Raw genomic sequence first — 16,067 nt, forward strand, 5'->3', positions numbered from 1 at the left:
CATTTTGTTTACTGAAGTGCAATGTCACTTCCATCTACTATTACGCAATGCGTTTCACAGAAACTGGGTTAGGTTTGTTAGAAGTTCAGTCTGACTGTGGAGCTTTGATCTGAGGTGTTAGGAACCAATTAACTATCAAATGCCTAATATTTATGCAAATAATGGGGCATATCTAGTTCCAGCATCTTTCAGTATATCAAAGGCCAGGTATGGACTATCTGGTCTAGAAATAACACTTGATAATATTAAATAATGGTAATAGTCCAGTCACAATCCTCTGTGAAGACTGAGGAAAAAAAACAGCATTTCGGGGTTTTTTTGTATTGTTTGTTTGTTTTCTTAGGCTAGCAATGAATTGCTGCTTTCATTTGTCTGTCTTCTGGTATATTTATGTAACTTCTTGTTTTTATCTCCTGCCTCATAGTAGCTGTGTCTTACCAAGTATTATTTGCTGCTTTACTTTTTTTGTATATCTTCCTGAACTATTTGCTTGTACTAGTAATGCCTTTTTTCCACTTTAGTACTAAGATATATTTCAGATGTTTAAAGTTGTGCTGTTTCTTTTTTTTTTTTTCTATATTGAGAAAGATGCTACCTTGCCTTAGTTACCATCTCAACTGCTCTGTTCTGCCCCTCACTAACAAGTTACTTTTGGAAAGGGTTACACTAGTTGCATAACCCTTTACATTGGCTGTCGTGGAGATATGACAGTTCTCTTTCCACAGTTAACCCAGGAGCCACTGTAATTTCTGTGGCATTGCAGGCTGAGGGATTCTATTAGGCTGCACACTGTTGCCATTGGGCTTGCTCATTCAGCCTTATTTAAACTGTCTCCAAGGGCCAAACAGGCTTTCTGTCATCTTGGTTCACATGTTACCGGGTTGAAGACCGAACCCCAGCAACTAAAGGTTTTGTATGGCTGAATACATCTTGTTACATATTTAACTTATTTTCTTGGAAGCTTCCTGTAATGCTGGGATGCTTTTTTCAAAGACTTGAAGTCAGTTCACCATAATCTCTTAAGACTTTAAATCTGCCAGTATATGCTTCTGACAAGCAATTGCATTTTTGTAGGCAAGATTTTTCTGAGGCATTCTTCAGGTTTCTATTTCCTCTACATTACCCAAAATATAAGTGATCCTCGTCTTTGTCTCACTTAAATACTTTTGTGTTAAAGCCACATAAATATTACACTGCTATTGAGTATGTTTAGGTCTCTATTAAAGTGGTAAACTCTTTAGCCACAGTCCCTTGAGTCAGGTCCATTCATAGTGTGTGTCTTTAGCTTTGGAAGGAAGCTCTGGGCATGCACCTTCCCCTCTGTTTATCTAGCTAATTATAAGCTGCCAGGATACTTGAACAGCCTCATGGCTGGCATCCAGCCCTTCATCCAGGAAAAGGTTTTGCCTTAGCTCTCACTAGAGAGAATTCAGATTTAGAATAAATGTAATGCTATACCTGAACACTCCTAGTTTGATCTGGATGGAGGCTGACTTTCCCTTTCTCCTGTGGGTAATTCATGACTGAAAAGGTTAAAATAGATCTTAGGGGGTTCTTGACCACATTGCTTTATAAATGCTCAATCTCCTTAAATGTGGCAGTACAAAACCCTTTTCTGTTCAGATGGTAAAAAGGAAGTGATTAATAGCTGCCAATGTACTTGCCTCTCACAGTGTATTGCAACTAAACGCTCAGTTGCATGTAGATGCTTCATATATGGCAACCTGTGAACTTTTGACAACTTTACTGCATACAGGTACGTAAACGACCACTAGGTTTGAAAACAGACTAGTGACAATACTGCTAAAACAATATTAGGCTAACAATGGGGACTGACTTAACATCTACCTCAGGAAGTGAAGTAATATTATGACAATGAAATACAGAATATTCAAAATACTGAACATAATATGCTGGTTAAGTGATGACTGACTCTGAGCTCCATTTGAAAAAAGGAGGGAAATCTGTAACTCTTTCCAAAATGGAGTTCAGAACACTGATTTCTTACTGAGGCTTCTTCAGCAGGTTTAGGTGAACTGGAGCTCCAGTCTTTTAGGTTAGCTCTCCTTGTGGCAGTCAGTCATCTTAATGGCATATTACAGACACCTCAAACAAGACTGTGAATTGGAGTGTATCACCTGGTGAAAATAGAATGCAATTCAGGTGAGAAGATACCTTTCCTTACTTGCAGGGCTGTTTTGCCTAACCTGAAATGCAATCTGCCTTGCAATGCAACCTTCCTGACCTTCCCCAAACATCTTGGTCTGGAATGGGTATTTGTTGCCAGAGTAGGATTCTTCTCCTACTCTAACACCTCAGTCCTTCGTCTCAAGTTCCAGGCATGCTGCTGTTGTATGCTGTGTACCCAGCTCCCCACTGGCTTCCCTGTGTCCCAAGGGTTATCACAGGCTAGTTGATTTGATCTTCCTGAAAGACAGTGAGTGACAGACAGTTTTGCTCAATGCAGTTTGATAATCTGGTCATGCCAACCACAACATGTCTGACTCTTGCCTTGTCAATTCCTTTCTTGTTCTCCCACTTCCGAAGAAATAAATATCTTCATAATGAGTTGCAATAAAAAAGAAGGGGGAGAAAGCTGGATACTGAATTAAAAACAAGAAAACTGGCTTTTTGTCATCATTTACTTTTTAACAGTGTGTGATAAACTAAAAAGGATCCAATTAAGACAAATCATGTTTCACTAGTACTTTTTCATGGTTTCCTTTTCTTAATCTTATGAGGATATTTACTGTGGGGTTTTAATACATTGTTACGTGACAGAATGGCTATGAATGGATGAATAGGGCTAAAGATTATAGATAACACAGTGTGGGGGTAAAATAATGCCATCCAGTAAGAGAAGTCTTGAACTTAGTGGTGAAAAAGTTGTTTTAGTATTTCTTGGGCTGTGTATATCTTTGTGTAATCAAGAAAGTGGCCTTATTTAAAGCATGAGGGATGAAAACAGAGCCAGATCTTTCCTTCTATGCTGTTAGTAACTAAACGTGTGCATGAGAAGGTACAGATAATAAATGGGCAACGTACCACTATCATGGAGAATTTTGGGGTGCTAAGAGTGTTCACAGCTTGAACTGGAATAGCAAGAGTTGCCATACTTTATAGCTGTAATGGTGGTATTTGAAAAAAAGACTTGATCAAAATAGCATCATTTCATAAAGATTGCTATGGTACCGGTATACCTACTTAAAATGTGAAAACTTCACCAGTTACCAATTAATGTACCTAAAACCTCCTATAAAGGAGGAAGGACAGAGGGTCACTTTAATTTCCACAAAAGCTTATCAGATTTCTGTTTCTGTGAAGAATATTGCTGTGGACTAAAACATGGCCTCACCCCTCTCTAAAACGTATTTGAGATTCAATAAACTGAAAATAGAGTGGTAGCTGACTCTAACTTCAGTGCTACTGAAATGTGACAGGTATGCAATCTAGTATGTGGATGTTAATGTTTATAAACTCCTATCCTATTTAAGAAAAAAAGTAACCTGTCAAATTTTTTCATATTTTGTTACATCATTGATATTTCTAATGTAGCTTTTCTGTAAAACATGATTTAAAGCAGCATTTCATTGTGGTAACATTTGCCTCATTTCTGCTACTGCTTTCTGCCTTAGCATTTGAATGATTAGATTCTTAGACTATAGTAACTTAGGTCTAGATGAATGTAAAAAAAATCTGTTTCATTAAACTATGGGAGCCACTCTGAAAGTCTGTCTAGCTTTTTCTATCATTGCCTTCATTTTCCCAGTGTAATAGGGCTCCTGCTAAAGGACTGAAGAGTTTAAAAGGAATTTAATTGCTGTGTAATAAGCCTTATCCTTTGGTGAGGTACTTCATTGAAGCTAGACAGTGAGTGTTTTGTGACAGAAGGAAGAGCTGAGGGGGATGGGAGGAGGAGGAAGCTACAAAATGACCAGGGCTGGCCTCTCTGCATTCCTGTAAGGCTTGCTTTTTTAAAATTGGAAGCTGCTTTTATAGATGCTCCAGCAAACAGGTTTGTTTTTTTCCATACTGTCCCATTTAGACTTTGGAATGCGCGTACAAAAGGGCAGGCCCCCAAAGTGACTTTCCAATCTGTTTTTGCGATTCCAGCCAAGTTCCCTTTAATGTATGGAGCAGGCGAAGTTGAGCTGACTCTCATAGTATCACGGAACTCGGGCGCAGCTGCTGCTTTAAGTGGCACTGTGTGATAATACAACAGCTCTGCTATTTACTGGGACTCAAGTGCCTGGACTGGCACACAGAGACATTATATGAAATCCGAAAGCATGAGGATAAAGGAGATTTCCTTACGGCAAGATCCTGATCTAAGAAAGGAGTTGGCATTGCTAGCTCGAGGATGTGATTTTGTTTTACCTTCTAGATTCAAGAAGAGGCTGAAAGCTTTTCAGCAGGTCCAGGTTTGTCTTTCCATTCTTATACAATTAAGTTATTGTTGTCAGTTGTACCTTCACAACCACGCAAACTGCAGGAAATACATTGAAATTCTTCCTAAACTAGCAGAATTTCAATAGTCTGTTCCATATATGATGATTTCTTCTGTGTTTTAGAAGACAGTGCAGGTAGTTTTCTGCAAACAAAAAATGAGAGTTTAGTGAAGCATGTGGTGGAGATAAAGTATGATGTTTGCACAGAGGCATACGCAGTGGAAAGTTGGTGTGCTTAATGCTATTAGACTTTTAAAGACTGTGTTTTCCTTAATCTGCATAATCATAATATGCATGCATTTCCTCAGGGGGTGTAATTTACCTTTTATTGAAACTGGGCATATAAAATACACTGAAATAGGCTGTAACTTTACTAACTCAAACATAATATGTGAAAAGGTGCTTTCATTCTTACACGATGATCCTGAATTCCTTTAGATTATGTTTATTTTGGACTTCATATTTGGATGAGATCAGTTGTTGCTACATGGTTCACACATGTGCCTCTGCTGTTTTGCAGCAGTGAGTTAAATCCACCATTTTAAAGTGAGCTCATAATTGAGAATACAAGCATTTGAAATGTATAATTAGAAGAACTATGTATATAGTAAATGTTCAGAGAGATTGTCTTTTGGGAGGGAGAAAAAAGTGTACAACTTCTATTGGAGAAACTGAAATTTGGTATTTCCTCAAACACACTTAACTTTAAGGCTTTTGGTTTGTGAAAGCATTCACTTTGTCCTTACCTCACCCTCACTTCTAATTCATGTACTAAAGGTTTATCAGTGATGGTATGTGTGACTTTTTTACCGTTTTTTAATTAAGGAAATTTTAGCAGTTGAATAAATATTACATTATCTTAGGATTCCTGGCTTTTAAAATCATTCTAAATATAGCCTGCTACTTAATTTTGAATTCAGTGCACTAGTGTCCCTTTCAGGTGACCTTCAAGAGAGGGCCATAGAGCCCTATGACCCTAAAAATGTGTTAGCCTTCTGTCTTCTACATTATTATTTCAAATTTGTTTCAGCTGAGCTATATAAGCAATGTTTATTCCTTTGTGCAAAGCAGAATCTAAGTGCTGACCCTGTTGTTTTATGCCATTCATCATAAACTTGTGAATGAAAGGATTTTATTACTTGAATCTTTTGTGATGAATTGGAGACAGAGAAGGAAACTTGCCGGCTAGAGACAACAGGAAAAGAAAATACTATCTTAATTACCCAAAAGTAGTGGTATCAATTAATATTTAGGCTCCTTAGAGCATAAGGCAAGTTTAGTCTAGTCATGACATCCTCTTGTAAACAAACACACTATTACCTTGTGTGGTGTCCCTTAACTTGATCTGTCTTTCATCGAAGTTGGGTCACTTGCACTTTTACAGGGCTTTTTGATATTGAGCTAGAAGACATCTCAATGTAATATGATAATGCATACCTACAAGCAACTAAGCACTTTAGAAAACTGCTTGTCTAACCTGTAGGGTTTTTTCTTTTTTAGCATGCTGCTGGCTATAAACTTACAATGCAGACAATGAACAAATTTTTCATTTTTAACCAGACTTGCGTTTCTGGGCTAAATGGGAAGTATAGAATAATGTATGTTAAACCACTTAATTATATTACAGACAGAATTCTGTGGGCAAAACAGACTCAACAGGAGCATAAAACTAAAATCTGATGTCTGCCTTTGCTCAACATGATATAAAGTATTTTATCCAAGGTTCCTTTTTTAAATGGTACATTGCTTCAACTTCATGATTTTAAGGACACCTTTTTGAAAGTACCTTAAAAAACCAAAATAGGACTACTGATAGCTGTTGATACGGAAGATGGCCATTCTTTACCTGATTCTTCATGTTAATGTCAATTTCAACTAGTTGTTGTAGGTTAGGTGCATTTCAAAGAATAGCAGGTTAGGTGCATTTCAAAGAATAGCTATTCATCATCTACATAAACATTGAAGAAATTTCATGTTGAAATTAAAGACTGCTTAGAGCTTTTGTAGAATACCTTGAAAAATTTTTCTCTTTTCAGTTGCTAAGCTTCATTGCCATTAGAGTTTAAAACCTTCTATACCACTGTAATATTGGCTTTCAGACAGAACAGTTCATGAATAGGATGTAAAATTAGAATGCTAAAATCAAGCAGAAATGGAAGCCAATCTGCTTTTCTATACTTCTGCTACACTCTTATAATTTTTCATATCCATGCAGTTTCTATAACTTGTTAAACAAATGGCAGATTCTTCTTAAGAGGTTTAGTGCTATTAAAGCTAGCCTCTTAAAATAAAAAATGAGTAATGGTGGTGGATGGTGAGACATGTGGCTCAACATCCACTCTGAGGTGGGTTGGAGCGACTAGGTCTTCCACAGGTTCTAGGAATTCTAAGGCAGTGGGTTTTTGCATAGAGCCATGTAAGTAATCTGTGTAAGTAATCCCCTGTGTTGTGGAAGGGGCGGTCATTGGAGTGTAGCAAATCAAGTTTTGTGAAAATCTTTAAATAGACAACCAGTAGTGAGGTGGGTGGCTCTGGAAGGTGGTAGAACAGGCTGTTTCTCAGTGGTTGCGTTTATTAATGAAAATTGATAACACTGGGCAAAATAGGGCTTTCTGGAAAGATCGGCTTCTCAAAAGGAAGATAAAACAATACACAACTGCTGAAATGTTCAGTATTACTTTGGGGAACTGAATTTTTGAATAGATAACTGCATAAAACTCAGTAGAACTTTAGTCTGTCTTCTCCTGATGTTGGTTGTAAGCAAGACCTTTCTTAAGTAATTTAACATCCACAGAATATAGTGAACTGGAAATGCAGCACTGGAAGAGGCACTGTGTCCATCTTGCTCATCAATTTCTCTGAAACTTTCGGGGGAGAAGAAACTATCACCATGTCAAATGTACTGGCAATTTAAAGATGTGAACTGAAAGGCTTATTACCTGCTGATAGCTGAGCAGTGTTTTAGCCAACAGCTGGTGACATCCCTACCTGTCAGAGCTGGAATATAAGCAGCATCATTACCCACGCTATGTGAGGAAAATATGTCTGAAGTTGGAGAAGGATAACAGAATAGAATACATCTGCGTACAGTGACATGCTTATACCCATGTAACTCAGTGTTGGCTAAACTAGGAAAATAAATATTTTTTGCTACTTAAAACTGGTTTACAACATGGTGTGGCCTCTAACTTTAAAACTAGACTTTCTTAAGGTCAAATAAATTTGTGATGAATGTGATCCTTTTAAAAAAAAAAGGGGGGGGGGGGGGGGGGGGGAGTTGGCCTAAATCTTCAGTTATCCTCTGAATCTCAGTGCCAAAACTAAGTGCTGGTGTATTTTCTGATACTTGAACTGCATCATGCCTTTATCTGCTGTTACTGTTTGGTAATTCCTGAAGTTGCATGTGTCACACCTCAGTGTGGAAATGGAGAGCTACTAGTTTCATGACCAGCTGTTAATTGTACTAAATGCTGTTTATGCATGCTGTTTGTTAGCTGTATGAGAAGTATTTCTTCAACTTCTGCAGTGCCTCCCAAGACTGGCTTTCCTTGTGAGTGAAGTGAGTTTAGACATTAGTGCCTCTTGATCACTTTTGCACTCCTCTGTTACAGAAGTGCTTCATAAATGCTTGTGGCATGTTCAAGACAGCAACAAATACAGAGCCTGCAGGTGCTAATGTGTGCTGGACTGGTGTGTGGTTGTGCTGTAGCACACTGATTCTTCCAGTCATGAAGATAACCTTCCCATTTGTGAGGTAAAATGAATTTTTAAAAGTTTGAGGCAGTTGGGTTTACAACTATAGTCACAGAAGTAGGTTGTGTAACAATTAGAGGTCTCTGGTAGGCCAGTTTTCCTATTAGCATCAATTTTCTAATTTAACATGATTTGGAGACCTTTTAACACCACAGAAGGAGTACCTGATATCCATTCTTACATAATAGTTTTACATTAGGTACACAAATGTTTTTTTTTAAAAGAACAAAACCCAAGTGTTTGGGGAGGAGGGAGTAGGGGGAGTGTGGAATGGAAATCTCATTCCGACTATAGCTAATAGTTACACGTGATGCTAGTTTGCTGATATAGTGCAAATTTTCTGGAGTAGATGCCAACATTTAAGATAGAATGAAAATATCTAAGCTGCCTGTTGAGACTGGCTAGTTAACCATAAATGGTGTCTTGCTAATGGATTGCCAGGTCTTAAGCTCTAGCCTCTTAAAGAAAGCTGTAAGCAAACTGGTAGTTTTTTACCACTTCTGCAATGGAGACTCCTGGTTTGAGCTTAAAATGTATTGGCTGCCCTGTGGTAGGAGCTTCTTCACCTGCTCCTGGCTGGTAATGAATTTATGCAAATGTGTACTTTTTATGTAGAAAAGCCAATATGGTGCAAGTTTGTTACAACTTACTTTGCTTGCATGCATGATTTAAGAGTCTAGATGTCAGTTCCCTCTGCAGCTAAGTTTTTTGACCCAACAATTCAGACATTGAAGAGTCCTGATTTTTTTTTTTTCTTCCCCTTGGAATGAAAGTTTCACTAGCCTTTTCTCCATTTTAACATATTTCCCATACCTTTATAATCACTAATGCTACTAATAGCAAATGTTTTGACAGTAGTACTTTGTATGCTAGAAAGCCTGAAACAGCTTGGCACATCTTCATATAAAATCTCCTTCAACTTTTACAGTATCAGAGGGGTATGAGATTGTTTTTGCAATTGTCCAAATCAGAATTTGTTGGGGCATTGCCAGACAAGAAGTTAACAGAATACTTGCTCCAAATGTTTACTCTGCAGCTCAGTAACAAGGCTGAGCTTGTTGATATTTTTCATGTTTGAGTGGAAATTGCACTGAGTGATTGAAATTTGTTTTGTTGTAAACATGGAAGGATGAGAAGCTATTGCAGAGCTTAAGAATTAAGTGGATGTCTGTCTTAGCCCTACTGGTTACTTTTGATACGGAACTGATGGCCTGTCCTGACAAGGGCTGTTTTCTGTAGACAAATGTTAGAATTGCCTCAGGTGTAACTGACTGTCAGTTTTTCCCCATTAAAATGATGTTTAGGCAGTCATGACTCCTTTGCAGGTAGTGAGTCCCAGTGTGGTCCATTGGCTGTGTACAATCAAAATGAATTATGTACTAGAAGGATCTTGCCAGCTTGTCTCCTGAAAAGAGTTGGGGTAACAGAATATACTGGTAAAGAATAGGAGTACCTATGATCGGCGTATTTCCCAAGAAAGCTGCAACTGTATGACAAACTGGATATATTACTGACTGGGATACTTGATTTGACATAATTCATAAAATGGAGGCTGTTTGACAGCAACTCACAGCTAGTGACTAATATTTTTGCACCACTTCTGTCTTACCACAAAATGTAGAAGAAGTTGCTTTTCACACGGTAGATTTTTTTTCTGAAGAATCTTGCTTTTTTTCCATCTTATAATCTACACCTTTCTCCTTTTGTAAATTAGCAGGGCATGTGGAGGAGACAAAGTATTTTCACTGGTCAGCCACAGCAAACTGTTAGAGGATCCTACCTCTAAAGCCTTCCATAAAAGTTTTGTCAGCAAATAAAGCAAGTTAGTGATGGACATGCATGTAATATGCAAAGATCTCTTGTGCTCATGGCTTTGGGGAGGAGGTAACTACCTCTTCCTTTTTCCATTCCATCCCCACCCCAGGGCATTTATGAATAAATCATTAAACTCTTTCTAACTGTGTAACTGGAACTTTTTTGACACTGAAGCTTTATGTGACTGTGAAAAAACCCAAACATATGCAGCCATGTTTGGAGGTGTTTCTACAGCAATAATGCATTTGCAATAGCATCCTCCAGTTCCCAGCAGGACTGCGTGATTTGTCTATGTCTATACCAAACTGCAACTCAGGAGAATCCTGGTATGTCCAAAATCAGAGTTGTAGAACTTGGGTAAGAGATCTGTTAGTGCAGTGTATGTATGACTGAAAGTGAGGAGATTGGGAATTGTGTGCTATAATGGCTATGTATCATGCAGAACAGTGATGCTAATTTATCTCAGATGGAGAGTTCAGTCTTCACTGAACTAGTGAAAATCAGGTTTTGACCATTTCAAAGTTTTCCAGTGTTTGCTTGTTTATTGCATGCTACTTTTGTATGTGTGCATGTGATATGACTTGTCTGTGGTGATTGTTTACACATGCCTTTAATTAAATGTGTTTTTAATTTTAATATGCAAGATGGTGTGTATGGAATGTATTTCATAGTTCAGTGTGGAAGCTTTTCCTGGATGCCACTACCTACCATCTTCTCCTATATGAGAATTTAACACACTAACCCAAATAGCTTTGTGTGGATGGTCCAAAGTTTGCATGGTCTATTAAAATACTGAGGCTTCGGTGGCTTTTTCTTGAGGCTCATTTTGGCTGTTTCAATATGGCTTGGTTAAACTAGAGGGGAAAAGTTAGTGATAGCTCTGCCACTATCAAAAATTTTTGAAAGAATCCTTTAAGCTTTAGTAAGATTTTCAAGACTATCCAGTGATGGCCCTTAACACAGCAATTTCACTAAAACTGGGTGGGGTGCTTCTCTCCCTAGCCTATCATGCAATTAAGAGTAACTAGCTGAACTACTTCTTACTCTGCTGCCTTGAGACTTAAAATAAGGGGAGAATTTAGCTTCAGGTAGCAAACAACTAGGAAAATTTTTTTTCTATCTCAAAATCAGAGGTTACCATACAAACAGTATTTCAGTGACAAAATGGACCTGAATTCTAGTTTGCCAATAAGCTGATTTTTTCCAACATTAAATTGTAAAATGAGCATAGATTCTTATCCCTGCCACTTGGTAGCCAGGGATACTCTAGAAGGATTGATATCTTGCTGTTGAAGTTGATGTTTGCTCTCAAAATGGACCACATTAGTGGTGAGTTACTGCACTAAGGGCACAGTAGAATTTGATACTGAGTGATTAAAAAAAAAAACCCCAAAACCAAGCAAATCAACTAACTCTTCTGAGCTTTCTATTTGTAGTTTGGCCACCAGTTGCCAAACCAGGAAGGATTTTGCCTGACTTAGGTTGTCTGTGGCCAGAAGAGGGAACAGATCAGTTAGATTCATTGTTTGTTTTAGCTTACAGTAACAGTGTCTGCACTGTGAATGTCTGAACACAATGAGCTTGACATGTAGTTAAACCAAATATACAAAAGGTTATCCATTGTTAGAGCTGTTTTTATATGCTTATAGCAGATAAGAAAATGAATATATTTTTAGGCCATGGAACTCTAGTTCTAACTGTCATATTCTTCCTTCCTTCTGCAAGTTGTAGTGCTAGTTTAGGGTCTTCCTTAGGCTTCATTTTTACTGATGTAACATGAAGAAGGATCCTGGACTTCTGACTGCTCTAAGCCTCACTGAATCTCTTTTGATTTGCTTGTGGAATTGCTACTTGCTGGAACACGTCAATCCCAGAAACTCAGGGCACTTTAATTCTGCCAAAATGGGACAGAGCAGTGTATGGCTCTGTCTTTAGAGTAAAGTTGGTTTAGTGTTGAGGATTATCGTTGGCATTGAATCACAAGACCAAATGACCATAGACTTTTGTACAGAAATAGGCTTGAGAGTAAACTGCCAAGAACATGCATAAATGAGATCAGAATGATAGCAGTTGATCTGTGTAAAACTGAGATGAGTGCACAACCTGGCACGTGGGCAGGAGACTCCCAACATGTTTGGTTGGAATTTGAAGGTGAACATGAATTGCTAACTAGAACACAGACTGCATTGGGAGGGTTGCTGAAACCTGCTCCCTTGTGTTAATTCAGGTGACCAGTATCTATAAAATCAGAAACAGTGTAGTTTAAAGTATTGTTTTTTCTTCTAATGGTATATGGCTAGAACTTTATGGAAAAGTGTATTAATTCTTTCATTTCCTTCCCCTCATTGTAGCACAAATTTTAAGTAACTACAGACCAAACTGGATCAGAGAAATTAGCTGGGTTAAGGCTAACAGCAAAAGTAAGCTAGTCTAAAACTGCATCAGGGTTAAAATTAATAGATGTTTATCTCTTACTGCGGAAAGGAAAGGGGAGCATGTATGATAAAATTAGTCTCTATGGCACATCCAAAACCAGCTGCCAGACAGTGACTGAAGGATAGCAAACTGAAGTCTGGGGTAGGAAGAAGCAACTGGGACTAAAATGTTTGTTACCAGAGGAAAGACTTTTGCATGTATACCCTGACACCTCTTTTTAGCATAGGTTCATTCTCTGTAGGTGCCTCTGAGCCTGATCATTCACGTATGTCTTAACTTTCTGATTAAGTTAGGCAAGATGAATCATGATCTTAGCATGGTTTTAAGCTTAATGTAAGCTTATTTCAAACAATACTGCTGCAATATTCCTCTAATATTCCTTATGTTAACATCAGAACCATGTTGCTTTTAAGTGGAATCAACTGTCTGAAACTGGATGAGGACAAATAGGGTTTTTTTAAACTTTGCTTTTTAACTGTCTTGGTGACCTGAGGCAATTCACTATGCTGCTTCGCTATCACTAGTACTGACATGTGGGTCAGTAAACTCTATTAAACTCTATATGCAGGAGTGGGGGAAGATGCAGGTGTGCTGTGGTGTAGCTTGCCTTATGCTGTGCAACTTTATTAAGCTTTTGGCAGTAGCTAAATTTTAGAGAAATCTGGCTTGGAAAAAAAAAACCACCAAATTTTGAAAGCTTTAAGTTGTCAAAGTATCACCTTTCACAGAGGAAAAAATACTGTTAAGCATATCAAGCTGAATGGGAAGTGGTACAGTCAGTGAACTCTTACAGTAATAAATCTGTCTCTTAGTTTGGCTAGAAAGAGGCTAATGGAGAGCATACAGAGAACAAGGGAAAATCATCACTGCTTTAACTTAGATAATTAGAAATCTGAATGTGTACCACAAGGTCAAGAGAGCTGGTGTTACAGAAAAGATGTTTCTCTGGGCTCTTCCTGAGGGAAGTTCTGATAGTAAGCTTACTTTGCCTATTCTGAAGCAGGTTTTTTAAGGCACTTTAACATGCCAAAATATTTGAGGTGTTGGAACAGATTTTTCTAAATTAATGTCTTTTCCTTCCAAATAAGACTGAACCCTTTTCTAGACAATAGTAGCATTAATCTTTCACCTGGTGTTTTCAAGATTTAAATTCCATAAAACTACTGGTCATGTCACCTGCTTATTGGGAAATATTGAGTTCCACTGTGTGATCAAATAGTTAAAGAAGAAATATTCCTGTGACTTTATTGGTCAGACTTAGACTGACAGCTGTAAAAGAACAGAGATGGGAAGGCTGGTCAGGTACTTACTCCTTTTGAGCCTGCTTACTGATAACATTTTCTTACATTCACAATTACCATTTAACTTTGATAGACTGTAGGATGCCTTGTATTCTGTAAGAACTTGCTGAATTTAACGAAGGAGAGACTTTTCATTTAAAAATAGTGTAGCATAGGCTTAGAATTTAAAAGTTCATGTGCTAAACAGCATTTGGGTTTCATCACTACCACCCCGTTGCCCTTTGGGTCTCTGTGTTGACTTCCATTTTCTGTTGTATATCAGGGAACTTCATGCAGTATCTGCTTTTGTTGTTGGATGGTTTATAAGCATTGTACATGGGTGGTACATGCAGGGATGTTAGGATTTAAAAGGCTGAATAGCATACCTCTACAGAAAATCCTCTTAGCTTATTATGCACTTTGTTTTACTCGGGTAAGTTTAGCACAAAGTGTGATACATAAGAATAGAAGACCCAGTCTATTGAAGAACTAGATTATTTATGCATTGAACATTTGAAAAGTATTGCAACATTCCTTTTTTTTTTTTTTAATTCCCTAGTTAAAAATACTAAGGATTTGTACCAAACTTTTACCTATTTGGTAGGTAAAAATCTCTTTATAGTATTTTCAGTATTAATGCCATTTTTTGTTTGGGATTGTGATGTATCACTTCTTAGAAAAAATTTAATGTGCAATTGGATGTAAAGCTGAGGTAGAATTTTGGGGGGTCCTATTGTCTTGACCCTGTTGTATGTATTCCATTGACTTTTATTCTAACATGGATATCCTTATGGAAATTCATGTCAAATAATACAGCAAGAGCTGGACTCAAATATTTAAAACATATTTACAGAATTATTTTCAGAGAAACAGGCATAACACGTTGGTGTCTGTCATACTAGAAAGCATCAGCATTTCTGAATGAAGTTATCTTTTTCTGTAGTCATGTCAATGCAAATATCAAATCAGTTCAATGAACTTGTGTCTTAATCAGTAAGCTGTCTAAAAAATCTTACATACTTCTATAAACATTTATAAACATACTTACCTTGTTTCCTTTTCCAGGAAGTGCTTTTTAAGTGAGCTTTCACTTGCTTGCATTTGAATCCACGTATTCAATCCCTTTGTGGGGTTCAGTACTTCTGGTTGGTAGTCTCTATGTGCAGATGTTGATAGACTTTACAGAGTGTACAGTCTTAAAATATATGGGAACAAACACCCCCTTCCTTTTTATTTCAAAAATACATCCTGTCATTGAACGACTCCATCATAGTCAGCTCTTTTTCAGTTGAGAGCCAGGGAAAAGGGCACCTCATCTTAAAATCCCTGCTATGTTTGCATTTGCTTAGAACCAAGTTAACTGCCAAGTGCAAGTCATCTGTTGGTAGATATAAGAAGACTATCTAGCAGGAAGACTGAACTTCTATTTGGAATGAGGTCTATCCATGTTCTCTGGTATTTAATAATATTTTACTACATTGTAATTATAATAATGTTTTTTTACCATTATTATAAACAACTGCTGGAAAACAGTCGGAAAAGGATCTGGAGAGTTGCAAAATAAAATGGGAAGTTTGCCCTTTGAACAGTGACTCCAGTGGGATATAAACTTCCACTTCCTCCTTTGTAAAAGTCAAGGCAAATAAGTGTTGGATGGCTGTGGACAGTCCTTATGGTTCTGTATGTCAGGAATTAAAACTGTTGATGTATTAGGGGTTTTCTTGAATTCTCTTATAGACAAATCTTACATGTGTGTTTACATTATTACAAATGAGGAATTTTCAAGGAATCCGCACTTATCTTTTACATAAAACTAAAACTGCAATGGTAACTTCATAATACAATTACAGATTCTGGACTTTACATATACTTATTGCAAAGGTTAATGCACGATTCAGTCCTGACACTGGAGCACACATCTGCTTGTATGAGTTATTCACGAGCTTATACAGCTGTTATCCTTAACTCCAAGCATGTTATTGTTTGTGCTATTTCTCAGCAAGTTGCAGGGAAAATCTTCATTTACCAAACCGGTCTCTTTTGTCAGTTTAGCTTACTGGTACCAGTATTAAAAATTTTAACTTAAAGCCATAAGAAAATGTAGATCACTTTCTAAACGTTAAATTCACCACTGAAATGGAATAATTGTGTAAAAAGAATAACAGATTGTTGCTGCAGATTTTCCAGTCAAAGATTTGGTGTTAGCAGACTTCTAGCAGTTCTTGTTAGTGAAGAAATTCCCTGGTTAAAGTTATAATTAATTTTAGAACAGCTTAATCTCACAAAACTATGCATTTTAATTGCCCATGACATAACAGAACTGACTCTTTTCATC

At 37.4% G+C, this 16,067-nt stretch overlaps 1 protein-coding gene across 2 annotated transcripts in view; it reads left to right on the plus strand.

The window, feature by feature from the left end:
- The window catches only part of PPP2R3B (protein phosphatase 2 regulatory subunit B''beta), a 56,299-nt gene that overhangs the window by 14,143 nt on the left and 26,089 nt on the right, over positions 1-16,067 (plus strand). Inside the window, exon 1 of one of the 2 annotated variants that reach the window (XM_069769939.1) lies at positions 3,955-4,421. The exons of the other annotated variant lie outside the window; for it this stretch is intronic. Within the exon in view, the coding sequence (XP_069626040.1) occupies positions 4,275-4,421 (147 nt within the window). The 5' untranslated portion in view covers positions 3,955-4,274. Of the gene's footprint in view, positions 1-3,954; positions 4,422-16,067 lie in introns of those variants that run through there. 2 annotated transcript variants of the gene reach the window in all.

The sequence above is a fragment of the Haliaeetus albicilla genome, chromosome 25 (assembly GCF_947461875.1).
Source record: "Haliaeetus albicilla chromosome 25, bHalAlb1.1, whole genome shotgun sequence".
NCBI classification, from domain to species: domain Eukaryota; kingdom Metazoa; phylum Chordata; class Aves; order Accipitriformes; family Accipitridae; genus Haliaeetus; species Haliaeetus albicilla.